The 27,705-nt window shown below is 43.0% G+C and overlaps 2 protein-coding genes across 5 annotated transcripts in view; one reads left to right on the forward strand and one right to left on the reverse strand.

Annotated features, from left to right (window-relative positions):
* Positions 1 to 15,741, reverse strand: part of BLVRA (biliverdin reductase A) — a 32,482-nt gene extending 16,741 nt beyond the window's left edge. For 2 of the 4 annotated variants that reach the window (XM_069812121.1, XM_069812135.1), the window contains exon 1: positions 15,633 to 15,741. Coding sequence is in view for 1 of the 4 variants with exons in the window: in XM_069812142.1 (XP_069668243.1) it covers positions 139 to 203 (65 nt within the window). In the remaining 3 variants the exon portion in view is untranslated. Of the gene's footprint in view, positions 1 to 138; positions 219 to 15,632 lie in introns of those variants that run through there. The other 2 variants (XM_069812129.1, XM_069812142.1) reach the window with 2 other exon arrangements.
* A 3,580-nt stretch (positions 15,742 to 19,321) lies between these two features.
* COA1 (cytochrome c oxidase assembly factor 1) overlaps positions 19,322 to 27,705 on the forward strand; it is a 53,319-nt gene continuing 44,935 nt past the window's right edge. The window contains exon 1 of the mRNA XM_069812153.1: positions 19,322 to 19,807. Within this exon, the coding sequence (XP_069668254.1) occupies positions 19,337 to 19,807 (471 nt within the window). The 5' untranslated portion in view covers positions 19,322 to 19,336. The remainder of the gene's footprint in view (positions 19,808 to 27,705) is intronic.

Below are 27,705 nucleotides of genomic sequence, written 5' to 3' on the forward strand. Positions count from 1 at the left end.
TTCATAAAGGGCTCCAGTGTGAATCAGGACCAGGTCAGCAGAGGTTTAGAAGCAGTCCAGCTGGAGAGCAGCTGATCAGGGGCTTACTTTAAGTTCAGAAACTTTCAAGGTTACTGGAGTTAAGCTGTTAATATTTACCTACTGCCTTTAGCGGGACTGGGAGTCACACAGCAGACAAATTCCCCTGAAGCTCCTACAGTCATCTTGTTTCCAAGAACTGCTTTTTTTTCTGGTGAGCTGCTGACCTCTGCTTCAATGAAGTGGAGAAGGTGGGGGAGCCGACTACCTTCTTCACTGCCATGAACAAAGAATATCTCTCAGCAGATGCTCAGGTTGCTGAACATCAACCTTTTTGCCTCTCCTTTGAAAAAACTTTCCTAGTTTCATCTGATGAGCAACTTCTGACCTCCTCAAACGTCACATTTAAGAGAAGCAAGATTATTTCAACCTAAGAACAAAACCTGTTACTATGCAACCCGTTGCCATAGCAACCAGCTATTCGGTCCAGGTCAAGGGTTTGCAGGCTAATATGGTATCGACATGGAAGGAGATAGCTACTAAATGTACATTATAGAACCTTTGCTTATGCACGTAGCTACGAGCAAAATCGCTATGTATGCATTCCTGTTGTAGCTTTTTATTACCCTCATTTTGGTCACACAACGAATTGTGCAGCCGCTCAGGGAGAAGAGTAAATTAGATGTCTTCTGGAACTGTCATGAACCAGGTAAGAGCAGAATAGAGAATACTCATCTAAGAGTCCAGACAAATATATGAAAATTTACTCCTTATTTCAAACCTTTACATGAGGATAACAGCTACAGTTCTCTTTCAAGTACAAAAATGATGAAGGAGGAAGCCCAAACTGTAAACTGCTGTGCCTGCCTTCCATGCCTTTTTCTTAAACTTGGTGACCTCCGTTAAAGCTTTGACAAAAAGATTTCAGAGGCATCTTCAAGGCTGCTGAACTTTGGCTCCTGTCGTACTGAAAAAATTGTACAGTAAGTGATACAACAGTGCATCAGCCAGTGTCCAAAAGCATTTTCTCTACCCTTTCCTAACTGGCTGTATGAAAGCAAAGGGGCTGGTGAGAAGATTAGAAAGGGATGTCCTTTGTGCTCACAGACTCTGACTGAGGACTGCTTCCCACTGCCCAGCAGCAACTTCCCTGGCCTGCTCGCAGGCAGCCCTGCCAGCCGTGCCAGCCCCACCAAGGGTCCCCTCTGAACTCTGAACCAGGGTGGGGGGCATGGTGGCTGCCGACTGGTGTGGGAGCTTTTTCCCCACTGACGGCCAGTACAAGTGGCTCCTCTTACTGAGGGAGATGAGCCCTGCATGACACACAGGCAGAGCCAAGAAAGGCATCTAGCTGAAGAGGATCATTTATCCTACACCGATATATCATCGTCCTGTCACCCCTCTGCTCTCTGTCAAGTTGTCTGTGCTTCTGCTGCTTATTTCATCTGTTGGATAGATCTACACTACTCGGTAGCAAAAGAAGTGCTCTATAACCAAGTATTCTTGTGAAATTTAGCAGTAAAACAGGAATATTCAGCAGCAAAACAAGCTATGGAGTATGCCCAAAGGAATCAGTCACCCAGCAAATGTGTTCCCCCCCCAGTGCAATCACAGTGGGACTTCAGCCCCTACATCTCAAAACCGCTAACACTCACTGAGGTAAGCTTAAGGGAAGCAAGGCTTACCTCTCCTTCATGCAACATCGCTAAGGCCACACAAAGCCACAGTAGAGGCAAGATAGAAGGCAAAATGATTACCTCCCTTTCAAAAAATTTTTTCATGGCATATCTAGACAGTACAGGATGAGAACGGGTACTTTCTCTCATGATATATAGAGAATTTCAGTAAGCCTCATGCATTCTTCCTGCAGTTTTCAAAGTCTCATTCCCACAGGTATGAATGAGTGATTGACATCAGACATCAAAATATTTCACAATTAATGTCACTACAATAGCATAACACTGATGTGGGAGGCTTTCCTGAAGCACTCCCAGCCTGGTCTTTTTAAGTGTGCCACTTCAAGTGACTACCATTTTACTGCCACACGTATCTTAAAGAGTAGCAGAAACCTTGCAGATTAGTACTTAATCTGAAAATACTGCTGTCAAGGTTAGTTCACTTTTGCATACTCAACAGTTGAACCATTTCATTACCACAGTAATTTTTCAGCAATTTTCACTCTCTCCAGCACCCCCTTCCGTACCTGTTAGATCTTTGCTTACATTAAATCTATAACTCTACCAAACCTGAGTGCTGACACATGTTGTCATTTCCCTCCTGATGCTTAAAAATACACAATACAATCCCCACTGACCTGGCACACATCTCCCACTACTCTGATGAGTAAAGTGGGACTCCTATGGCCAGCTGCCAGCAACTGGGGAGACTGGGATTCAGGGGCAGCTACTGGGCAGACTGAGTGTCTGGGCCTGCCTGCTGGAGGAATCCACCTTGTACCTAAGTACATATATATATATTCTCACCAGCAGACCTTCATCCTGCTCAGCCAGAGAGGGGATCAAGATGAGGCTGCTGGTGTTGTCTGTGTTTCTGTGAGTGCTCTGCCTGTGATCTGTGTGGCTGGCCACATACATGTGCGTATATGTGGTGTATGCGTGTGCTCTGTGGGCGCGTGCTGACTGGGAATATGTTTTCAGCCTCAATACTGGCTGGACCAAGGGTTGCGGAACTGCGCAGCCTTGCCGCTTTCAGGCTGTTGGATATTCATCCCTAACATAAACCAGGCTGGACTGAGGAAGTCTTCCAGAGCTCCCTTTGAGCAGACTTGTGGATTAGACATCCTAGAAAACGTTTTCTCTGTTACGGCAGCAAAGCCCCGAGATGAGGGTTGCAGCATCTTCCTCAACAGAAGTTTTTAGGGGAACACTGGACAGACGGCAGCAGTCACTGTAAAAATCAACAAGTTGAAAACTTGAGTTTCCTTCCACCCCTACATCTTTGATTTCAAATACCCAGACACCTGCCAGATGCTGTACTCGGGGTGTTGGTACATCCTACTCTCATTGTCTGCTCTTAAGCAAGACGCATCTGCCTGGAGCACAGAAAGCAGAAGCTGAACAGTGTGGCTTTTGTTAGTGTTGTTTTTTAAAAGGGAAGAACTGCACAAATGCTCTAATTTAGCAGCCTATTCAAAGGCATAAATAGCCTTTGTTCTGCAGGAAACCACTTATGCACTTTAACCTCCGTATGTCGAAGTACCTTCGGGAAGTAGGCCCAACACAGGCCTCACTAATCCTAACTGAAGGCAGAGCTTGAAGAAAAAAGAAAAACAGACATGAAGGCAAAGAAAGTAATTGTTTGAATGCTAACATGCTGAAGTGGGAGTTTGTGTTTTTGCTCTGCCATTGCTGCAACCTAGAGATAAAAGTGAAGTCCTTCTGCAAGAAAGAGACAGTCAGAAAGGCAACCCCCAACACCCTCTTTGTTACTTCTCTTTAACACATTAATTGAACATAAAATGAGAGTCAGAAATTTTCTTGAAAAACTGCCGAGACCTTTTACAGCCCCCACATTTCAGAGGAAAACACCAGCACCTAGAAGTTGTAGAGCAGCCACACACATTTTCCTTGAGAGTTGTTTGTTATGGTCTTAAGTATCAACCCCCCCCAGCATCTCTCCCTCTCTCACACCCGTCTCTCCGGCTATCTATCGCAACCCAGGCCATGGTTTCCTGGCACGCATGCAGGCTCTGGCAGGCGAGTTACACCTTTGAGGCACGAACTGTCCCAGAGGCTGGCTGGCAGAAGACAGCCTCTCATCCTGACTGGCACCACTGTACCTTGGAAACAGCCAGTGCGGGCTTTTCTTCCTGGCTTTTAAATGCCATTGGAACAATACAGCTGCATCGGTTTACATTTATATGCAGGTTTCTTTGCCTGCGCTTTCTGATTAAATTCTGGTTTTCCAGCTGGCTGCCAAAGCTGAAGCTGATATAGTTATGTCGAGATATGGCCAGATGCTGTGTTACACCTGCCAAACAATCACCTTTACTATATACAGTGATGGGTAATAATAAATGACTGCACTTGTAACAGATACACTGTCTCCAGCATTGATACCTAAGCAGAAAGGAAAACGTTTATTAAAACATACTTCTGCAACTTAACCCTACTAACGCCAGAGTCCACAGCAGTCCTGACTCCTGTCACAGTGAGGTTGCTCTCCACAGCCTGCAACTCCATACCTACAAGAAAAACACCTCACAAAATTAATATAAAACCATGAGAGGTACTGGAAGAATCTGAAAATCTGGTTTTAATACATGACATTCTCCATCCTGTGGGGGACTGAATCAGAAGTGCTGTGACATACATGCATGGATATGAATGACCATTTTGTCCTGTTCTCTGCCTGTAGTCACCCTTTGTGATTCAGATTTGGTTGCTGGTCTGAAGAGGAAAAACCAAGGCAAATAACACTTCTGAGATGGAGTCCCAGAGATGTGTGAGAAGCTAAGTCCTCGGCCTGGCTTGTTTTGTTTGAAACTCTGCCCTCAGATAACCTGTATTGTTTCAATTTTTGGGGAAAAAAATAGTGATTTGTGCAGCCAGTTTAAATGGTGGACCTTGCCTATTATAAGTGCTTTGCATCAGACAACTGATTTCTATAGGTCACAGCTGAGAGCCAAATTACATTTGGATGTAATTTGGATACTACACTACTAATGCTGAAACTATCCAGGAAAGAACTGAGCCCATTTTTGAGCACCTGAAAAAATTAAAGACATGAAGGGCTCCACTTTTTATTTTATAAAAATATCCCCTTAAAAAAAAAAAAAAAAAAAAAAAAAAAAAAGAAAAAAGACAAACCACCCTTACTTCTAATGTTAAGTGTCCAGGAACTACTCTGGAGCGAATTATAGAGAGCCTTGTGAAACTTCTGGTGGGTAAATAAACAATCCCACATAACTGCAGTTTCATCACAGCTATTCTTTAACCAAAAGGCTGTTTGTATGTGGCTAATTAGTGTATGACTAAAGCAAAGAGAGCCACAAACAGTCCCAAAAACTTCTTTCAGGTTTTAACGTTCAGTAACAATTTTTGAAAATGAATTTGTCTATGGTGGTAGAAGAAGAGATGAGCGTTTTAACAAGTGACTGTCAATGACTTTGGAGTGAAGTCCAATTTTAGATGACCACTGAGGAGAATGAGCTATGGCATGGAGCTATCAGCAATTCCCAGATCCTAATTTTCCATGGGATCAAACAATGTTATTGCTACAGCACCAGTCTGTGCCTGAACACAGGCTGGAGAAAATAACCCTGAGTAAAGCCAAAAATGGTACTAACCCAAAGAGGGGGAAAAAAAGGCATGAAATACATCCTCCACCACTTTTTTGACTTAACACCCACATAAACACTAAAGCTATCAGAGTTGAACTCCTCCAGGTCCCTGTGGACCATGAAGAGTGTCCCCTGGCTTCCCTGTAGAACAATAAAGCCACCAGAGTAAAGCCTCCGCACAGCTAAGCAGCTGAACACCAACTACTGAGACTCTGCCTAAACACCTATTTCATACAAAGACATTGCTGTTTTGCACTGACTCTTACACTTTTTAAAATTGAGAGCTTTTCATGTTCCATTAAAAAAAACAGGAGGACTACTCATCCATACCTGCATTTTGGGAGAAACTTTACTCAGAGCTAATCACAAGAGGTGTAGTTGACAGGGCAGGGAGCTGAGACATGCCAAATAATCTCAGCGCATTCCCTTCCCTCTTTTATGCTGCTCATTTTGTTTTCGCTGTGTTACCTACAGAGTGAAGAGGCTTCTCTACCTCACTTGATAGATTCACATGTGCTTTGCAGGTGAACTTTAATGCCAGGAGTGGCTTCCAAGCCTTTGCTGTAATACAAATGAAAGTGACAATGGACAATAACAGAAAAATGTTCTGAAACATTTTCTTAATTACTACATCTGCCCCTGAATTTGCCTGCCAATTACTGCAGTCCTTTCTACAAGCACTTTCTTCTTCAAAGGGCCAAAGGAATGCAGAGCTGGGCTGGGCAGATGCAGGAAAGCTGTATTCCCAGGCTGTATTCTTACTTTCTCCCAGAAGTTTACTGGGTGACCTAAAGCAAGCAAACCACATCCCCTTTCCCTGTCAGTTCTCCCAATTCCAGAACAAGGGAAATCCCTCTCTTCTGTAAAGTACTCTCAGACCTACTGATGATAAGTGCAATGTAAGAAGTAGGTATTATTACAACCGCTCTTCTTTGCTGTACACACAGATCAGACATCTAGAAAAGGTTTGTATTAAAATATCTATATAAAACAATGCCATATAATGCATGACACAAAAAATACATTTTTTTCTTTCCTTTCTCTTACTGCTAAATTCATCTGAAACCCGAACACTAGAATTATATGCATGCTTAGCTATAATCGCAAGTAATCCCATTGATATCAATGAGAATAATCCTACAAGTACATTAAGAAATAAGAGCTTTTGCTGTTTACTGTAATATTAGTAGTCACAAGAACAAAACACATATCCAGCCACAAGTATGTTCTTTTAATATCTTTATGGACTCAACCCAATAGATGATACCTATCTTCCGGTCCACTAAAAGTCACTGCATCCCAGATCTGTAACAGGCTGACCTATTTTGAGAATTCCCCAAACAAAAAAAGCACTGCTACACACTGCGGTCACCATAAAGATATTGCTTACCATGGCTGATGAAACCCTCTGCCTCCATCATCAGCATGACAGCAACTCATAATAACAGAGGCCTGCCCCATACTCTCTTCAGAGCAAACAATATACACATAAATTGTAGCTGGTCAGACAAGTGTATTTTTTTTTAGCTGACTTTCTATTCCCCTACCCCAGCAAAAATGTTTTCACCCTTCTAAAATAAATTGAGTGTGACAGAAAGGGGTTTTTTTAATAACTAGATTGAGATAACTTGAGAAGTAGATAAAGTTTTGCATAATGTAATCTTAAAAATTATGCATGCAATGGCTAACAACTCTGTCATTTTATCAGTCTACCACTCTTCAGTAGGGCCTGAAAAATGCAATGGATGCTCTCTATTCCCATTAAATTTTGGAAATCTACCAATGTCAGCAATTGCTTGAGAGTAGGAAAAAAAAATAGCTCTTGAATGAAGATTAACAATTGAAGTTACTCAAATTCCTCCTAACTTTAGAGCTCAGTATTTTTCATGTTATTGGGCATTGCAACACTCAAGAATCATACAGGCCAGCCACTAGCCTGCTCTCTCATGAAGAGTTAGTCTGCAATTCAATGTGATTTAGCAGTCAAGTAGTCCTGACATGCTACTCATTTGTTAAAATTGTCCCAAGAAACTAAAAACACCTTTACCAAAAATATCAGCCACTAGAGGGGGTGTTTAATATCCTACTTAAATCATACTGATAATAAAGTTAATTAAAAAAAATAATTTAAAAGGTTACAGGAATGCTGTAAAAACATATTTCCCACAGTACTTCAACTGCACATTAGGTCCCATGCAAAGTTTTAAGAAGAACAATGCCCTCTTCGCATATAACCAGACACAATGCAAAAGCAAACGCCACGTCTTCCCTTCCAATTCCTAGGTCTACCCACATCAAACCCTGTGATTTCTACAAGCAGAGACGTAGTTTTATATGCCAAGAAGATGGCTAAATTACCCACTAGTTTTGATTTGCCTGTACAGACAGCTCTGAGCGTGCCTAAACCCAAACCTTCAAGTGTGCCAACCTAAAGTCTGACATGCTCAGGCTTGGTCTTGACAAACAACTGAAAGAATGACCTACAAAATGGTTCCTATTTACAACTGTCCGCCTCTTTACAGATCCACCATCACCAGACTTACTGTTCTAAAAAGTCTCCAAAAGGACCTAAACAACTGCCATCAAGTTGGGTCCAACTGCAAGCAAAGCAGAAGATCCTACTTAGCTCAAACCACTCTAACAACTACTTGTATTTAAAACATGCCTAGAGATAGATCAATATAAATTGCAATTCCTGCACATGGACGTGTAACGAATACAAAACTCATTAGAAATTATAAACTGACTTGATGCTTGGGTCCACACAGTGTCATTAGCTGGACAAGGATACTGGATGGATTGTGATAATATATTAGGGGCATCGTAGGATCTACATACTTTGTTAAATCTCATTGGTTTGGGACCAGCGACGCTGCTGGCAGCACCTACAAAACTCATGACCCTCTCCAAAATCTATGTAAAAATAACTATAATTGGTAAATAGGCTTAAAAAAGAACCTTTACTCCTCAAAATCTGCCTTGAAAGTGTCCTGGTTTTGCCTGGGATACAGTTAAATTTCTTTCCAGTAGCTGATACAGTGTTATGTTTTGGATTTAGTATGAGAAGAATGTTGATAACACAGTGATGTTTTCAGTTGTTGCTCAGTAGTGTTTAGACTAAAGTCAAGGATTTTTCAGCTTCTCAAGCCCAGCCAGCGAGAAAGCTGGAGGGGCACAAGAAGTTGGCACAGGACACAGCCAGGGCACCTGACCCAAACTGGCCAACGGTGTATTCCATACCATGGGACGTCCCATCTAGTTTAGGAACTGGGGAGTGGGGGCGGGGAATCGGCGCTCGGGGACTAGCTGGGTGCGGGTCGGCGGGCGGTGAGCAATTGCACTGCGCATTACTTGTTTTGTATATTCTAATTATTTTATTATTGTTGTTGTTTTATTATCATAATTATTTTCTTTCTTTCTGTCCTTTTAAACTGTCTTTACCTCAACCCATGAGTTTTACTTGTTTTCACTTCTCGGGGGGGGGGGGGGGGGGAGGGGGAGGGGTAAGCAAGCAGCTGTGTGATGCTTAGTTGCCGGCTGGGGTTAAACCACGACAGAAAGATGTAGAGCTAGAAGGTTTTAGTGAAGATGACTGCCAGCTCAGCGGAGTATTTTAAATGCACAACCTATTCAGAACCAGCATGGCCATGTAATTAGGATAAAAGAACCCAGTACCACTCTTTTTATTTCCTCTGCCAAATAAATGTGCTTAATGTGGACCACTGTTTAGTTATAACAACTGTGGCTGAACAAATGGATAATATCCCATCAAAGGCAGGATTGGCGCAACTGCCTAATTTTGCAGTAACTAAAACAAGCTACTGCAAAGGTTCAGGAGCAGACAATATTCAGGCTACTGGAAGAGGGAAACAGACCTTGTAAAAGATGTAGAAAAAGAACTGGATCATGGAAGCAGATTTCTAAGATTTCTGAGTGAATACTTCTGTTTGAAACATAATCAGACATTTCTCTCTCTTACCCAGGTTTTACTAGAATATACCCACTTCATTTTTTCTGCAATATTTTGTGAGTGAATTGAAGTGATTTAACAGTTACTCTTGTAAGAGCAGAGCTCTGTTCCCACCTCAAGTTCATGTCCTTAACTGCACCATTCCTTTAAATGGCCAAAGAGGTCACTGAGTTCCAAAGAGAGTGGCTATACTGAACCACCACCAACAACCTATGCTACCAACGGTAACATAAAAGTAATTTTAAAACTTAACAGCAATCCTGCTCATTACTTTATTCAGCCTTGCAGCTTTTTATAATATCAGTCTAAATCCCTTCTTTTCTCCTTACCCTCTGCTACCATAACTCAACAAAGCATTTTGAGGTTCTGGGAAAGAAGTTCACTATATAAGAGTAATTTCTATTATTTAAGCCACGTACATCTCAGGCACGACTGTGATCTCTTCACAGAATGGGCTTCAGACAAATCATCTCTTTATTTATCATTAGAAATGGAAAACACAAGGCATCCTACATTAATATCATAAGCACAAAAACTACACATGGGCATCTGTAAATTGTCACTGTTTTATAGATGCCTGCCTTGGATACCAGACAATAAATCTCTGTTCTTCCCTCCCATGGTCAGATTTGTGTACATAAAGGTAGCAATGGAGCCTCAGAAGCTCAGAATACGTAAATGACACCTGTCTGCAATGATCTGTCCTCCAAGTCCACTTGGATCCATTGGCTCTGTTTAGAATTAAACTGAGTTGGAAAAAGAGCTTAACAGTGTGGCCAAACAATAGCTTATGAGTCAGACTTACAGGTCACAAGCCATTTGACTACACTTGCTTTCAGGCTGGATGGTTTTTCCTCCTGACCACATAGATTTTAGTTCTGCAGCCTGGAATAGGAAAGTTTATCCCAGATAAGCATATAAGCAAAAATAAGGTCATGTAGGAGCTGGAAATTAAAAATAATAATAGTGAGCACACTATAAAAAAATGTACTTCGAACTTCTTTTTGTTAAAATGACAGAATGGTTTGGGTTGGAAAGGACCTTTAAAGACCATCTAGTCCAACCCCCCTGCCATGAGTGTGATGTTTGCCTTTTTCCAGTCACTGGAGACTTCACCTGATTGTCATGACTTTTAAAATATGATAGAGAGTGACTTGGCAACTGCATCAGTTCTCCCTGCTCATGATAATTCTCTTGTTGAAAAAGGCACTCTCTGTCAGCATGGCAGTATGAGATGCCAAAGGCAAAAAATGAAGAGTTGAAGCCTCATTTAGTAGTCCTTTAACCAAAAGAAACTTAATCTCAAGGGTTATCAGCACCTTCATGCTTCCTCAGGAGTTGGCAGCTTGGCAGCATCTAGGATAGGAGAATTTCCCCTCCCGTGTTTTTAAAACAGGAACATTTTGTTTCTGGTATTACAGGCCATTTGATGCTGGGAAGGTACCAGCCAACTGACAGGGATGGTAGCATGCTGCAGCGGACCAGCAGTTTTTCCTGAAAGGTGCTCTCTCAACCTGAGTACACGAACGCAAGAGAACTGCCGACCTTGCATTTGGAAAAAAAAGTGCCTCGTGCATTTCCCTGGTGCAAAATTAGGCCTTCTTCCGAGCCAGCAGGGAATAAAGACTCTGCTCTCCAAGTCTGCCCTCTTGAGAAAGCAGCATGCTTTCTGGTGGAGTCTTAACAGAAAAACTGGGCTCAGAGCAGCCAGTGAATTACATTACTACATTCCCTGCTTGGAGGGCAAGAGGAAAAAGGATGTGAGGCTCTTCTCTCCCCTAAAACAGAGGACCAGCTGCCATCCAGCCACTTTAAGCACTGTTTATATTAACATATAATATGGATATTTTTATGGTTCTTTTGCTGTGTTTTCATTGTGTCTACATTGCAAATATTACTAGATCAGGCTGGTTGTCACCAGGACCTATCCATGAAGGACTGGGTTGGAAACACCTGTCACAATACTGTTATTTTTAAACTGTAAGCAGACAGGCAAATGCCCTGTTTATTCTTAAAAGATTTATTCAACAGCCCTTAGGCTTAAGGTCTCATTATAGATGCCAGCCATATAAAAACAGACAGTATGTCTTACCTTTGTAAATACTGGGCTAAATGCAAAGATAGATATTCCACTTCACTACATGAGTAAGTAAATGTAAAATAGATTTTGAAAAAAAATCAAAGTTTGGGTTAGCTGCTGCCATTTGAGAAGATTACAAAGTCCAAATGAAAAACATGTTTCCTAGAGCAAACATTTCCAGTAGCTGCTGGTACCTGTTATCCTGACTTCTGGATGACGAACCTAAGACATCTCAGGGCTGTTTCTAACAGATACTGCACTGCAGGTTACTCAGACTGCCAATTCAAGTACTCCATACTTATGAAAAAAACAGGCCTACTCTATCTTACACTGGACACCAAGAATGAAAGCAGATGAAGCCCATGGTCACCTTCAACACTGGAAGCGTACCACTCCAGTTTATAGCCTCATCACTTAACAGTGAATTGTCACCAGTACAGAATTCATCTTTATCCTTTTCTGTGAGTTCCTTACAGATTTTTGCCACTAGAGAATCATAGCTTTAGAAGAAGACAGAAGCCAGGAGTTAATTTGCCTTCTCCATCCAAATTTTATGAATGTGATTTAATGGGGACAAAAGAAAATCTCAGTCTTCATACATTTATATCTGTCACCAAGACTAAGCACAGAGACATCTATACAAACACGCTGATCCCGCTTCTAGCTGCATGCAACTGTGCTATGCCTGAGAAAAATTAGCAAATCACTCCAAAGACAAGTATGAGCAAGCCTCCGCGCTCTCTAAATTCATCACCAAGTAACAGACTAACCAGTTTTCTGTTGCTAATCTGTGTCAGAGCCTGCAAAAGACAGTAAACACTGATGAAGGGCTGTTATCTGCAGCAACAGAAAGGTTCACAAAGCTTTATAGCTTCTAGCACAGCTAAAAAACATCCATGGCGTTTCAACTAGAAAGACTGTGGTCTCAACTTTTCCCCTCACATCCTGTACCACTTCTTCCTCTCGTTTAGGGATTACTTAATAATTCCATAATTTTTCTTGCAGCTTTTCTCTGCTCTCATTCACAGAACAAAAGTAATGACAAGACAATAGAGGTCCCTTTCTGCTTACACATTTCACCAAGAGGGAAAGCTAATAAACACAGTAACATTACTTGAGCCATGAGAACAGCTTGCTTTATTATAAGCCAGTGTAGTGCAGCCTTTAATTTAGCATTTAGGATAGTTACTACAATATAACAGGAACACTAGTTGCCCCAAACAGGGTCTTTCTAACTGGTTTATAATGCTATACTGAGAAGAAAGAAGGAAAAAAAAAAAAAAGGGAGAAACTTCTTTTATGCTAACTGTTGAACTCATGTTGTTAAAGTGGTGGATTACACTCATCTGGAATAACAGGATTAGCAAATGCATTTCATTATCTTTCCTAGTCAGGTGTGTTTTCTGCAATGCTTTCTAATTAGCACAGTAGAGCTCTGTCTGGGTTGCAAATATTAGTCTAGGGAACACTTAAGTTCAGTTAAACAAAAAGCCAAAGCTCCTTTTGCTAAGTAGAAAAGAAACAGGTCAAATGTATATTTATATTTTTATTACAGTTGCACTTATTTTATAAAGGTTCAAGATGTAAGCCCAACCATTTGGCCTTAATGTGTGCAAGAACACTTTCCATGGTTCAAGGCTAGCTCCAGAGGAGAGGGACAGGCTCTCAGCAACCTTTATTCTACTAAGTTACAAGAGGTCATGTATACATTGAGGGTTTTTTTCTTACTACAGGATTAAGCTGCTAAATGCCTTGGCTTTCAGACTATTTTTCTTGCTTAAGCTCTATTCCCTCCCCTCTTGGTGAAGTAACCTTTTTGACACCTCACTTTATTAAGTGCAGTAGAAGCATAATGTAAGTTCTTTTACTACACTGAGCACTACCCATAAGCTTCAGAAAGATCTATGGTTACCTGAAAATTAGACTTGAAAGAGTTATCCCTGGTCCCACATATGTTGATGTTGGTGCACCACTGTGTCAAACATAGGAACTCCTTTCCTGCAGAGTTATTCTCCCACTGCAAACACTGCTTTATCACATCTATCCAAGCCCTTTCTGTTAGTTTCTCCACTTCTTTCCAGCTTTGGTTTGTTTTTATCTCTTGTTGCCTGACTGCTGCTTACCTAGCCATGGATGGCAGCACAGAGCTTCAATGATCACACCAGTGGTAACAGAAAACACCCACTGAAGCTTCCTACAAGTCCACAAACCATACAGTGCAATATCCTCTCTAAAAGGCATATGAAACTGAGGTGATTTCAGAATCATCATTAAAAACCAAAAATGCCAATGTGCATTCCAATCTTGCATCTTACTGAAGTCCTGACACCAAAGTATAAGATGGGAAGTGATTCCCATTTTAATTCAAAAACTGGTCAGTTAATTTGTCCATTTATCTTCACTTGTTTTGACAAGGATGGTTTGTTTTTAGTGCAGAGATCAAAGTGGCCCTTTTCTCATCCTGTTCTCATCTGCTGAGCTTAGTTTCTGAAGTCTGTGGATATAGGAGAGGTTCTTCATTTAAAAAAAAAAAAAAAAAGTTTGGCCCTTTGACATTTAAAATGAAGCTCCCAGAGCTGAATGTGGTGGTCTCTTGGGGTTGTTGGGGTTTTTTTGGGGGGGAGGGTGAGGAGTGGGTATTGAAACAGCGAGTCAGCACAACAATTTTGAAAATAACGAGGACACTAAAAATAAGAAGTTGAAAACTACAAAGATCGATTCTCCTTTTTAGCTATACAAAATAAGCATTGCTAATCCTTTAAGGATAACACAAACCATACTTCATTGACTTAAACTCCAGCTGCTCACAAACAGTAACTCAATTCACTATCTAAAGAAACTGTGATGTTGGTATCAGAAGAAACATTTGTTGACCATGTGCATGTAAGCTCAGGAGGACAAGTCCCGAATCATCAGCCCTTCAGTATAAAGGAAGTTCCCTGATCCAATACTAATCATATCAGTCATTAATATTTTTCTATCAATTATTGAATATGGAAGTTGCATGCACCGCTTGCAACAATAGTTTTTAGTAAGACTTCAACTAAGGCTTTCTTATATGTGCTAAAAATAATTTTAAGTATTTACCTATTGCTCTTTGTTTTGTGAAGACTGAATTTCAAGTTGGATTTATATTATTGAAACAGGTTTGTCTTTATTTTCCCACCTATCAACACAAAAGACAGAAAGATGCTCAAACACTATGTTATTGATTTTTGGTACAGTGTCATTCTGTGTTGACATCTGTAATCAGAGAACCAACAGCTGAACGATTATCCTCATTTCAGGAAAACTACTTTGGCAAACCAATGCAAGGAGATTGATAAAAATGATTTCACACAAAATCAGTTCAATAAACTGTTGCCTTAATTAACACCAGCTTGGTTTTTTTGAACAAAGCTCCAGCACAGAAGTTCAGCACAATGCCAGCAGTTATATAAAGGCTGAGCCTGTCTTTTCTCTGTGTGTAGACTGAGCCTCGATGCACGTTTTTTTTAAGATAGAGACCTGTCTTTTCTCTGTGTGTAGACTGAGCCTCGATGCACGTTTTTTTTAAGATAGAGATTGGTGGTAGCTGTGACTAGAGCATAAAGTAATTATTAATAAAGTGTCAATGTGTTTTACACACGGATTCTGTACCATATCCAAGAATGTAAGAACCACCTTTCTCCCACCAGTCTGTCTGGAATATGGCCCCACCGTGTTCCTTTACAAAAGGAAAATATTCTCGTCTCCACTTTACACATGGGTAAACTGAGGTACCGCAAGGTTAATAGCCTGCTGTTTCAGAATGGGGTGTCAAGCACCTGCAGTAAACATGGATTTTAACAGGATTTGGAGGAAGCTCAGCACTTCTAAAAAGAAGCCCAGAAGACACTTTGTAGGAAAGGTTTTAAGTGACTTCTCACACTCTCAGCATGCAGTGCTCCGGCCACCCAGTGATGCTACTTGGCTGCTTCCACATCATTTACAAGCTAACACGCGGCTTCACTGCACCTTGGACGTTCTTCCGAACAAAGGGCTTTTCTCTTTTTTCTTTCTCTCTGTCCCCCCCTCCCCGAGGGCTGGCCTGTCCCCTCCCGTGTGGTGGGCGTCTTTGGAGCAGCGAGGACGACGGGACTTGCAGGGCTCCCCCACTCCTTCACAGCCGAGGGGGAAACGCTGGTGGCAAGCAGCCTTGGGAAGGGTGGAGGGGGGGTCAGAAGACGAAAGCGGTACTTGCAAATCCTAATTACAGTTAGCAGGAATTAAGTAATAGTCACTAACCTCTTCAGCTCACAGAGGAGAAACGTGATCCCGTTTAATTCTCCTCCGCTGCCTGCAGCTCCTTCTTACACAACACTGCAGCGCCAGCATATCGCCCTGTTGCTATCACTGCAGCAACACCCCCTTGGCCAGGAATCCAATAAGGACACCACAGGGGCGGGCTACAGCCAGAAGCAGCTGCAGCAGCAGAGAGGCTGGTACAGGCGCGGGCACTGAGGCTGGGAGCTTTCGCCTAGAAAACTCCGAGAAAGCTGCACATGGCTAGCGAGGGGCTGTCACCTCCCTGGGGACCTGTGCGACACCCCGGTTAAGCCCACGCAGCCGTCACCCCAGCCAGGCGCTACCCAGAGCCCAGTCATGCAATGGCTTGCAGACACTGGTACACCAGCAGCGCTCATCTCCACCCGGCCGCATCCGTAGGGTTTACGCTACAGGCTGAGCCCATGCTCAGGAAACTGGGAGTTTCGGCAGTGCCAAGCAGGAAAGAAATCATTCTGTGCCTGGCTTTGCCCGAGCAGGCAGCATACAGAAAGCGGCTGCTGGGACAGCCCAGGCCAGGTGTTACACAAGCTCTTACTCAAGACTGTGTGTCTCCCTTCCTACAGGGATTGCTTCCTGACCCACAACATACTATGCTTAAGCACTAGCTATTCCTCGGAGAGCCACTTTTTACTCAGATCTTACTCCTAGCCGACAAAGGTTCTTTATCTACACACAACAGGACTTTCAGCCGCTTTATTCAGGGCTTGGAAGATAAAAGCGCAGGAGGGTGCTGCTATTTTCCCCCAGGCCAGTAGTTCCTCCAACAAACACCGTATGAAATGAGGATGGTCTGAATTCCACAGATCATTCTATACCATGCTGATGCTGGGCATTCACAGAGCATGATAGAACCTAAAACTGTGTCACATTGGGACTACAGGTACAAAGGATCAAATTCTGTACTCATTCACCGCAGATGTAAAGTAAAAATAACTCTGGAGAAATCAGTAACTGTTTTTTTTTGCACCCGAGTGTGTTCAATTCAACCTGTAGTGGTCATACCATAAGGCATCTGTCTTCTTCCTATAAAACTTTAAAATTCAATGCAGCTCTAGATTACTTAAATTCTTTATTCTGAAATTCTGCAGGTTGGGACTGTAAGAGTGATAGACCCTTCTTTCCATCTTTTCCCTCTAATTTCTTCTGACCCATTAACTTCCTCACCAGCAAGTCTTCAGGAATTCACTCGGCCTCCTCCCAGCTACATTTGCTTTTCCAGAGTCACAGTTTCTGAGCCAGTTATGGAGTCGTTAACTCCTGTAAAACTTCCGTGGTCTAACATGACTTCACCTGAACATGGGGTTTATACTGACATTACCATGCTGGATGTTTCAAATATGTCACAAGATATGTTTCAAAATTCTCTCCTTCCTCTCCCAGACACATTGTATTACTAGAGGCTAAAGCACAGACCTCGGTATCAGCACAGTCATTACACAACTGCAATAAGGAAAAGCTCCAGAGAGTAAGCGAAGAATTACATACAAGACTAACGAGCAGGAATTTTGAAGTCCATCAAAGCATGAATTAAGGTCTGCAACATATGTGTGGTATTGCATAAAGGAGGATTGGCAGACCAGGAGATATGGCATTTAAAGATATACATCATGAGTTCAACATATGGGACTGCTAATGACTAGCACGTGACTGTATGCTTAGCATAAAGTAATGAATCAATTAGCACATGATAGGAAACCATAACGAATAGCAGAACATATGAAAGAATGCATATGGGAGGGATTAGAGGCAGATATACCTCAGAGCCTTTGGATTCAGTAATTGTGCTCCCATTTGTACAGCCATGTGTTCTACAGGATGTGGGACCTGTCCAATCTCATCATTAACCTTGTTAAAAAACAAAACAAAACAACAAACCCCTACTTTCCAGATGGATCAGCTCCCAAAACCAGGTGAGAGTGGCAACACGCAGCCAAACAGGAGGGCACAACTGCCTCATTCCACCACACTGTGGAGTTAGGTTAGCTTAAACCAGTCAGGTAACTACTTGCAGTTTGATCTCTGTATACAGACTCGAACACACTCTGCCATAGGTTTGTTTGAGGTGGCAGATAACAAACCCAACATTTAAATGAACTCCAGACCTGGTCAAGATTGGGGGGGTGGGGGGAGTGGTTCCTCCAGAGGTGGAATGAGACACGGGCTCTGGAAGAGCCGTTTGTGGCCATGAGATGAGCGTCCGGCATGACAAGAGAAGCTAGGGTCCCCACGGTGGTGACAGCAGGCAGGGGGAAACACCAGCCTTGGAAGAAGCAGCAGCAAATAGCTCCCAGCGTGGATGTAGCTCTACTGGTGTATCGATGTCTTACACAGTCTGTTTCTCTTTCCATATGGAAAGAGCAGAGAGAGTATCTATAAATAATGAGTACTTTTCAATACCAATAAAACTTCACCAAAATTGGATGGGTATTGTATAGCGTTCATCATTGCAAAATTACAAGGAGAAGGCCTGCAGAGCTAGTTAGGCCAACACAGGCATAGCTGGGAACTGTGGACAAGCTTTTGGCAGAAAATCCTTCTTCAGGTCTGAAGCATATTAAATAGATTTTTCAGAGAGTAATTAGATATGTAGGTAGGAGTCAGACCACCACTGAAGGTAAAGGCAACCGATTCCCACCTGGAAGGGATGTTAGTGGAAAGGCAGGAGGAGAGAAAGAAAGGTTAAAAAACTTGGAGCTTTGCATACAAGACAGCCTCTTAACAGGGCTTCTTAGGAGCGTAGGAGGATTTCCCACTAGGCTGGGCCACCCGCTCCCTTTTTTGTCTTGTATTTCTCATTGTCTGGTTTTTGGTCATATCTGCACATCGTTTTGTTTTGCTGATTGTCTTTCCATGCCGTGTTTCTCCCTGCTCTCACCTTCCATGGTCCCACGAGCGCTGCAAGTCCTAGCAAGCAGATATATTAATTAATTTCAGCTACAACCTAGCAACGTCTCACTCCTCCATTATTTTGTCAGGAACAACTAAGGACTGCAAAATAATGTAATCATCATTCTGATGATAGGAGTTGACTGGCAACCACTGGAAGCCCTCCACGGGAAGAAACAGTTTTATTTGGGAGAATTCAATAGCAGACAATACTCCACTAAATCACAACGGTAAGCCAAAAAGTGTAAATAGAAGCTGGAAGCTACGTGCATAAGAGAACAAACTGGCTTGGCAACAGCCCTGAGAAGAATGCCTGATTCAACTCCTCAGCCAGGAAGAGCATACAATAAATATCAAAGCAGGTACAATGCACTACAAAACAGCAGCAGAACACACTCTGAAATTATTAGTATGCTCATCGTTTAATTTCAGATGAATCAAAACTGAGAGCCAAGGCTCAGGATCCCGTAATCCAGTGGTGCTCGCGCACTTTCCAAATGCTACAGCCTAAGTGCTGAGCTCAGTGACAGCTCGGGAGAGCCCGCTTAAATAAACTCCGACAGGGACATCAGCTTATGTGGTACAATGATGAGGGATAAATTTGGAATGAGAGAGATAAGCTAAAGACAGCTGTAATTAAGCTAAGTATGCATATCGGTGTATGGAGTCAGATCATCAGATTAGATCCATTGCGTTTTCTTCAGGGATTGCTCGAAAGACGCTTACAAAAATTCTGTTGGGTTTTTCAGTTTTATTTTAAGGCATAATTTTTATGGTGTCCCTCGGTTTGGGGCTTGGCCTGGAAAAACAAAGACACCACACAAGAGAGCGGATCTCAGGCCGAAGCAGCAGGTTCAGGTGCGTCCTGGAGTACCGGCAGGGCGCTGACGGGAGTCGGGTTACAGGCAGGCCCGCGCTTCGGCACGCCAGCGGGCCGGGAACCGCAGCCGTCTCTTCACAGGTTTCCCCCGGTTCATCCCCGCGGCCGAGGCCACGGTTGCGGGACACGGGCCACCTCCGGCGGAAAGGGCGAGGCGCAAACCCCTACCCCCGGGGAGAGAAGAAACACCCCCCCGGTTTAAACCCAGGCGGGCCCAGCGCGGCCGCGACGACACCCGCCGGCATTCTCCCCAACTCTCCGCCGCCCGCCAGCTCCCCCTGCCGCGCCCCGCCGGCATCGCAGGCCGCGGCAATGGCGGCCCCCACGGCCCACGCGTCAGCCCTTCCGCCGACCGCCGCTGCCGTGAGTGGGGAAGGGCAGCCGAGCCCGGGACGCGGTGACGGCCGTTAGGGCGGGCCCCCGCCGCCCCCTCCCCGACTGAGCCACCTGCGCCGGCGGCGGGCTCGGCGCTGCACAAAATGGCGGCCGCGGGGCGGGAAGGGGGCCCGGGGGTGGGTTTGCAGCGGGAGAAGGGGGCCCGGGAGTGGGTTTGCAGCGGGGGAGAGCCGGCAGGGCCCCGGCGGCTCTGTGAGGGGAACAGTGGCCGCGGAGAACAGCAGACAGCTGGAGAGATGGTAGGGGTGAAAGCGGAGGCGCTAACCGGGTGGCACTGCGTGAGGGAAGCTGTTGGGTGAGGTGGCCGCAGGCCTGCTGAGCGAGGAGTCTTAGACCGGTAAGAGAATGAACGAGTGCAGTAATTACGCACACATCATCTCGCAGTGCGATTACCAGGACCGTGTTAGCGGTAACTGCACTTTAAATACACCTCACCCGCTTTTAGAAGTGGGATGCAAGGCAAAGCTATCTAGCAAGCTACAAACAAAGAAAATACTCTAGCCGCTGTAAAGACCTGCTCCTCTAATGCTGGTTTCACCCACTTAAATATCATTTCTAGAGATGGTGCTGCCCACGGGAGCACTGCCAGCTCCCACGTGGGTGGGTTTGAGGTGGAGGACGCATGGGGTGCCATCGCTTCTGCCCCATGGCCAGCGGGCACAGAGGGCCATGGCAGATAACATCCCTTGGGCTGAGATACAGTTTAAAACAGGCACATGCGCATAGTACCTTGTGCTGTGGAAAACACAGTGGTAGAAGCACAGCTAGTGGAAATTTGAAGAAGTAGGGCAAGCGTAAAGCAAGTCAGTTGCAGTAACTCATCCACATAAAGAACGCTACAGTCAGATTTGCTTCATCATTCAGGTACAGGTTGAGAAATGATCAAGTTCTCTTGAGCATGTTTAATATTCCGACACCTCGAAGAAAAGGAATTGCTATGTTTCTTTCTCTAAAAATTGAAACTCTCCAGTTTAAGACTACTCTCATCACTAAACCAGACAAGGTTTCCCCTGTCCCTTCTTCCTGGTGAGGCTAGTTCCTCCTGCCACCTAGCCTAGTTGGTTTTGACTCAAATCAATTACTTTCTGCTGATTCACATGAACTCCTAAAGTGCAAGAAGGGAGCATGTAGCGTAAGGTATAAGAGTGAGCTGGATTGCTTCTTTTACAGACAGTTTTTGATAAACTGAAGTATTGAAACAGAAAAATGAGCCTTCCCCCTTAGGCCAGCCTCACAGGCTGGAGTAATAGCAGGCTGTGACAGCAAGATGGCCCTATTCCACTGCCCAGCTGTACATCGTGCTGTACCTCTTGTATCAGGTTTAGGGATCAGCTGGCTTTTTGAAAGTTGGTTTTCACAGCTTTCTGGACATGGCATACACTGCAGCTGCACAGTCCAGCAGACGGGAGGGAGAAGGTGCATGAGCACCCCTTCCAGTAGCAGCTCACAGCTGCACTTAAATACAATGTTAAACTGCACCTACTCTTTGTTTTCAGTCTAAGCTTTGACTCAAATTTGAGCAGTAAACTGGTGATTCATAGCCCATATTAGAGGTTCTCAAACTTGACTAGGGGTGTGGTAGAGAAAGATGCGTGCATGTTGACAGATAACAAAATACTGCCTTTCTGGCAGCTCAGTGCCTAGAGATCCTTTTGTCTTAGTTAAGACTTGACAAGAATTGCTGCCCTCGCTGTCTCAACGTAATAATTTAAGGTGCTGAAATATCCCAAATCATCCCAATTCCATTAAACACAAAGTGCAAAGAAAGGTTATCTTAAGCAATGTAGCAATTTTACAGTTGTTGCATTTATTCCCCTGGGGAAGAAAGGGTTATCATGAAGAGGGGTTGAAGAGGTTAGTCAAAATTAATGTATCATTTTTTTTGTTAGATGAGCTTCAATTTAGACTACTGTAAATTGAATGAAAAAACATGGAGAATGGCGATAAGGAGCTTTTAGGATTAAAAGAAAAAATAAACCCCAAACCCTTCATTACTATCTTACAGCTTTTTCTAAGTAGTACTTTGCTGTTGCAGTTCTGAAATTAATGAACTGTGCATGGATTATTGCTGCACGTATTTTACTTCAAAGCTGTTTATTCCCCAGAAGTCAGAGGCTTTGCATGTCTGTTAATATAGTAGTTTCCAGGCCACTTTTCTAATACAAACTTCTGGGTTTTGACTCAATGCCAGAGGAGCAAAAAGCAGCAAAATAACATCCTTACCTTTGCAGCTGTGACCACAACATAAAATCGAGCAGGAGGAAGAGCTGATGCTGGGGGTTGTTTTCACTACACTTAAGGCACCTTAAGTGTTGGAGCTCACACAAAGAGACAGGCCCACACGTGCCCTCCCTAACAATGTGGCTGTTAGGGCACTTGACCTTTTTTTTTATACCTGCCACAGTTTAGCCAGCACAGGTGAACTCAACTTACCTGTTAAAAAACATAGCTCCATGCAAGCACTGCTATTGCACAGCAGTTTCTTTTATTTGCCTGTACTACCTTACCTAGTCTGCAGCACAGCCCTTAGAGCAGCTCCGAGGATGGTTTGGTAGCAACCCAGCTTGTGGTTGTTCTGAGAATTAGGAGGGAGCTCTAGGTACAGATCTGAAGGCCACATCAGCTCTAGCCTACTTCTGTGCAGACTCCTCACTGCTTATCCAACTCCCAACTGTACGAGTGCTACAGAAACAAAAGTCAACAACAAATGTGCGTGACCGCTTGATCTTGAAATGCTTGCATATTCAAGTGAGGGGGAGGGGAGAGGGGAAAAAAAGGGACTTAGCTGGATTTTTCTATTTCTCTATAATGCTGTTAGTGACTCAGTCTACAGTTTTGAGCTGTGATTTTGCATAACTGAGGAGGTTGCAGAAAAAGGCTGTATTGTTTCTCAGTTTCTGGAAGTAAGCAACAGTTACATGACTATAAAGCTAGTGTAGGAGCTAACCTCTTGAAGATGCAGTCTTACTTTTTTCTACTCAGCGTATCATAAGGAATAGAAACTATTTGAGAGTGTACTTCTGAAAAGTTACCTGATACGGAAGAAGACTTGAAATTTTACTAACATGGTTCCAGTTGTCAGTTCAGCATTGCTGCTTAGTCTTTTCCTTGTTGCGAGCAACTTGAAAAGCATCACCAGCTACTTATACTGACATTTGCTTTTAAACGTGTTTCAGGGATGCTTTCTGGTATTGGAGTGTCTTTAGTTAAGTGATAGAATACTTTCATCTGGTGGGGTGGCAGTGGTGTTTTTTCTTGTTTAACAACTGCACAGCAGTAGTAACAGTTGTGTTTAACCCCCTCCCTGCCCCCCTTCTTCCCCCAGGGCAGAGTAATTTGCTTTTCTTGGTATTTACATATTTTCATTAAGTGATTGCACAGCATTCCACCAGCTAAAATGCATAGTCCCTGTTTCCGGAGCTGTCTCAGAGTACTCTGGATATCCTCAGTACACAGCAGATAATTTGGAGGGTTTTGCCCTGCCTTTCTCACCCCTCCCTACACCAAATAAAAAAGTCATTCCTGCTATTAATTTGATCACTACACTAAACATAGTAAGGCCAGTTATCTGTTACCTAAAAACGGATTCTGCCATCATGTTATTAGACCTCTTATAGATCAAACTGGAGGCACATGAACAGGGAATGTTTTCCTTTTTCATATCTGTAGCTGTATCTGCTTTGAAGAATGTCTTTGTAAGCTTCTCCCATTAACTAACAAAGAGATAGAAATCTTCCACATCCCTGTGTGCCTTCTCCAGCTGCGGATTAACTTCATTAATGGCAGCAGTAATCTCCCAGTCTGTCTGGCAGGTGTTGATCTGTGCTCTAGCACAAGTGTAGATTTTCACTTTGATGATGTTAAATGAGTTAGAGCCAAGAGTGTGCTTTTGAAGCAGATTGTCTCCATGTACTACACTTTGACTTGAAGTTTTCAGATGGACCACGAGAGGCTGCACCGCAGGAGAATGCCTAACACCCTTCACAACTCATAGGTGGGAAAGTCCATGAGACCAGGCAAGAGCTAGTCTAAACAAACCACACACACAAAAGCCATATAGTGGGAACACAGCCCTCAGCATCAGGTATTTTGATTTACAGACCTGTACTTACTTCTGATGTAGATATAGCCAGCAGTAATTATAAGAGAGATCAGTCTAGCATTAAAATAATTAGAAATTGATGTATTGAACTCCCCCAGAAGGAAGACCCATAAGGACCGGGAATATCCATAGGGAAGTTTCATCCAACAGAAGTCTAACACAGTCCCAAATACCTCAGACCAGTGCTTTCCTGTCTTTAGCACCCTACAGGAGTCTCTGCAGCTGGTTGTATAGTGTTGATGAACACCACAAATTGAAGGTGTAAACACAGGGTGGTACACTGAGATCGGGACTGCTTGAAAAGACATGCTCATCTGAACAACATTCATTTTAATGTAACATGAAAAATTCACCTGAAGCTGGGAAATGTGTGTAGGGTACTTAGAAGGTAGGAGAAAATAAGGAGATACTCAGAATACAGACACATTTGTAGATACAGGGTGACTAGACTGCCTAACAAGAGTTGACTTTGGCAGGTTGTAGGTAGAAGGAACACAAGTCTTGCCAGAGACACAAATTAACAGTAAAGCAGGGATTAGTGTCCTGTTCATGGCATAAGAGAACCATGAAAGTGGTGTTAACATTAAAACCAGGCACAGAAACTTAAGTTAGAAGATTAGGGAACTGCAAGAATCTACTCTGGAAAGCATGCTAGGTAAGCGTGATTAGGCTTGATTAGATGCATTTGGAGGCAATTCAGATGCTTTCCATATAGGTGTGGTTTTTTAGAGATTGCTGCTGGGCTGCTCTTCAGCCTGCTGAGGAAAAAAGTGTAAACGAGTAGGAGAAAGCCAGAGCTAGTCAGGTAGAAAGTCAAGGACAATGTAGATAGACACACAGTGAGGAGAAAAAGCCATGAAATACTTTATTTAACAGCATTGTGTTTTTTTCTGAAGTGTTAAAATGAGGAATAGTATTGTCTTAAAAAGCCCTTCAGGTCCTGTCAGCTCAATGCAGACATCACTAAGTAAAGGTCTTTGACTTACATACAGCCTCGCATACTCTGATCTCCTGTATCATTTTCTTCTGACCTCCATAAAATTAGACCTCTCCAAAACACATAGTAAGCATCTTTTCAGTAGTTTTCCCTGAAAGCAGCCTTGCTAAGCAGTAGACAGAATGATTTTTCCTCTATGCTGCCTGTCCACCATTATCTCCATCTATAATAAAAGTGGACTCTAAAGATACATTTGCCATGTTTGACAGGACTGGTTGTCCAGTAAGTATGTTATTAATGAGTGTTCAGAGGAAGGAGACACAGCCTATCTGTCTAAACAAGTGACATGGCACTGTTTTCATATGACTTCAGAGTATCAGGCATTTAACTTATAGTCAATAAAAGCTTTAGGCTTGAATTTTTGCCTTGGCCCCTTAGCATCACCTCTCCTTGGGATCTAGAGAGATGCAACATGATGTAGGTCATACACAAACCCATTCTGACTACTGAGTTTAGATGGAAGAATGATGTTGCTTATTCCACTAGGACTGGAAAGCAACTGTCAGCACTTAGAGCTACAGCATGAGCTGCTGCAAGAAGTTTATGAAAATCCTTTGTTAAATAGAAAGCAGAGAACTGCATGTGAGTTATTAGAGCTGCAGCTATCTAAGCTTAATCCTGGCATCCAGGAACATTTCCTTGGGTTTTACTGGATATGTATGTTTGTGGACACAGCTGTACAAGCACTGAGAGAGAAAGCTAAAAGCCTACATGCTTCAGAGCCTGCCGTATGGTTAGAAAGATACAGCATACTAGCACAAGTGAAGGGAAGGGGAGGGAAAGTTGTTGTGTGTAACTTTTATCATTACCTTTGGTCTAGGCAATTGCATAGACACAAAGCTGCTTTAGGAGTGCTGGTTTGCTGTAGTACATTTCTACATGTAGCATAGTTGGAAAGCCTACCTTAAGAGATGGTGTACAATAAGATTATAAGAGTACATTAAGAGATACTCAGTGGAAGCCATCACACACCACTTGAAAAAGGGAAGTAATAGGTTACCAGGAGCCCCATATACACCAAATAACAGGCTTCAATCCTTTTAAAAAATTAAAAAAAAATCAAAACTTGTATCCTAGCACATTTTCACTTAGTTTCCCACCTGAAGTAGCTGTAGACTCCTGCTGTAAAATTACTCCTCTTAATACAAGAAGCTCCTAGGTACCTTCTCTCAAATTTTGATGCCTTTCTCCTTCGAGCCTCCAAGGTGCAAAGCTTCCAGATGAAAAATGTGCTCTTTAACTCTGCCTTACCCAGAAGTGGTAAGGAGCATGTTTCTCCCAATCTTTATCCTGCTAGGTATGGAGGACTAATTCTGAAAAAATAAATTGCCTGAATTTCTGTTTCTTCCTTTTTTTTTTTTCAGTCAGGAATTAATTACAAATTCCATAGGCTTCTGAGTAGATGACTTGAACTCCAGGGGTGTATATGAGTTACAACCACTGTTAAACACAGGGTGTTTTCTTCCCATCTTTATTACAAAATCTACAGTGATCTCCACACTGCTTCCATTTAATTGGAGTTTTGCCACCAACTTAAATAGGTAGCTCAGGTCCAAATTCATTAACAGAATGGAAAGATTTACTCCAAATGTGGGATGTAGTAGAAAGATGATTAGAAGCTGAGCAGTTGCTTTTACATGGTGAGCATGCCCTAGCTTGATGAGGTTATTTCCTGAACCTAAACTGTAAACAAGCAACTGTGCAAAGTTGCAAACCTGCATATGGGATGCTGGATGCGTCTCTTGGAAATTATGACAAAAGCTAACAATCTTCACCTCCCTGAAGTTGGTGAAACATTTTCCATGTACTTGACTGGAGCCAGGATTTTGCTGTAGGCGCTTACTCTCTGACTTTGCAGGAGTTAATGCACACTGCACAGTAAATTCCTCTGAAAACTGTTTTAGCTCCTCTCCTCCCCAGTTTTCCCTTTTCCTTTAGGATAACTGAGTTTTAAAATGCTTTCCTAAACCTTCTTCATTCCCATTCCCCTTTTTAAATGAAACTGAATAGATACCCTTCCAGCATTCTGCTTGAGCAACACCATTGGCATCACTTTTACACTGTATTAGTCATGGTGCACACTAGTGTGACATCTTCCATCAGAATTTCAAAGCACTGAACAAATATTAATTAAGTATTGCATCTCTGTGAGGTATGTAAGCAATTAATTTTTTAAGCCAATGCCACGTAAAGGAGAGAGGAGGGTGGATTCTCACATTAGTGCATAGCCTCTTATTCGTTTACAGTTATTTTCTTCACAAGCGTCTAGACCTGAAGTAAGTTCCTCATGCAGCTTTTGTAATGGCCACAGTAACAGGAACACTTGTGAAGCTGAACTGCAAGACACCTCTCATATTTCCATTATGTGAAAGCATGTCCTCTCAAATTCGTTGTAAAATGAAGTTATGGTAAATCAAGTCAGTAGAGAAGACAGGTTAAGAAGTTGCGACTTGAGCTGCAGCCTTGCCTTCAGTTCATCAGAACAGGCGTTCCTAAACTTGTCCTGTGTTTGCTTTTCTACAGGTAGTGAATGACTTTCTGGATGTTGCAGGCTTCCTTTTCCCAGACACATTTACTCTTCCCGCCTGGAAATCACATTTAGGCAGATTTTGAGGACTTCATAAATTTGTCTGGGCTTTCCGGATGTCTGGTAGCTGTAGGGAGCAGACACTTCTGAACTAGTTGCTGCATGTCTGGAAACTCTGGACATTAGCACTGTGAGCATGCACTGCAGTTACAGAACATGAAGCAGCCTAGCAGGAGCAG

This window comes from Haliaeetus albicilla, chromosome 2 (assembly GCF_947461875.1).
Source record: "Haliaeetus albicilla chromosome 2, bHalAlb1.1, whole genome shotgun sequence".
Lineage (NCBI taxonomy): Eukaryota > Metazoa > Chordata > Aves > Accipitriformes > Accipitridae > Haliaeetus > Haliaeetus albicilla.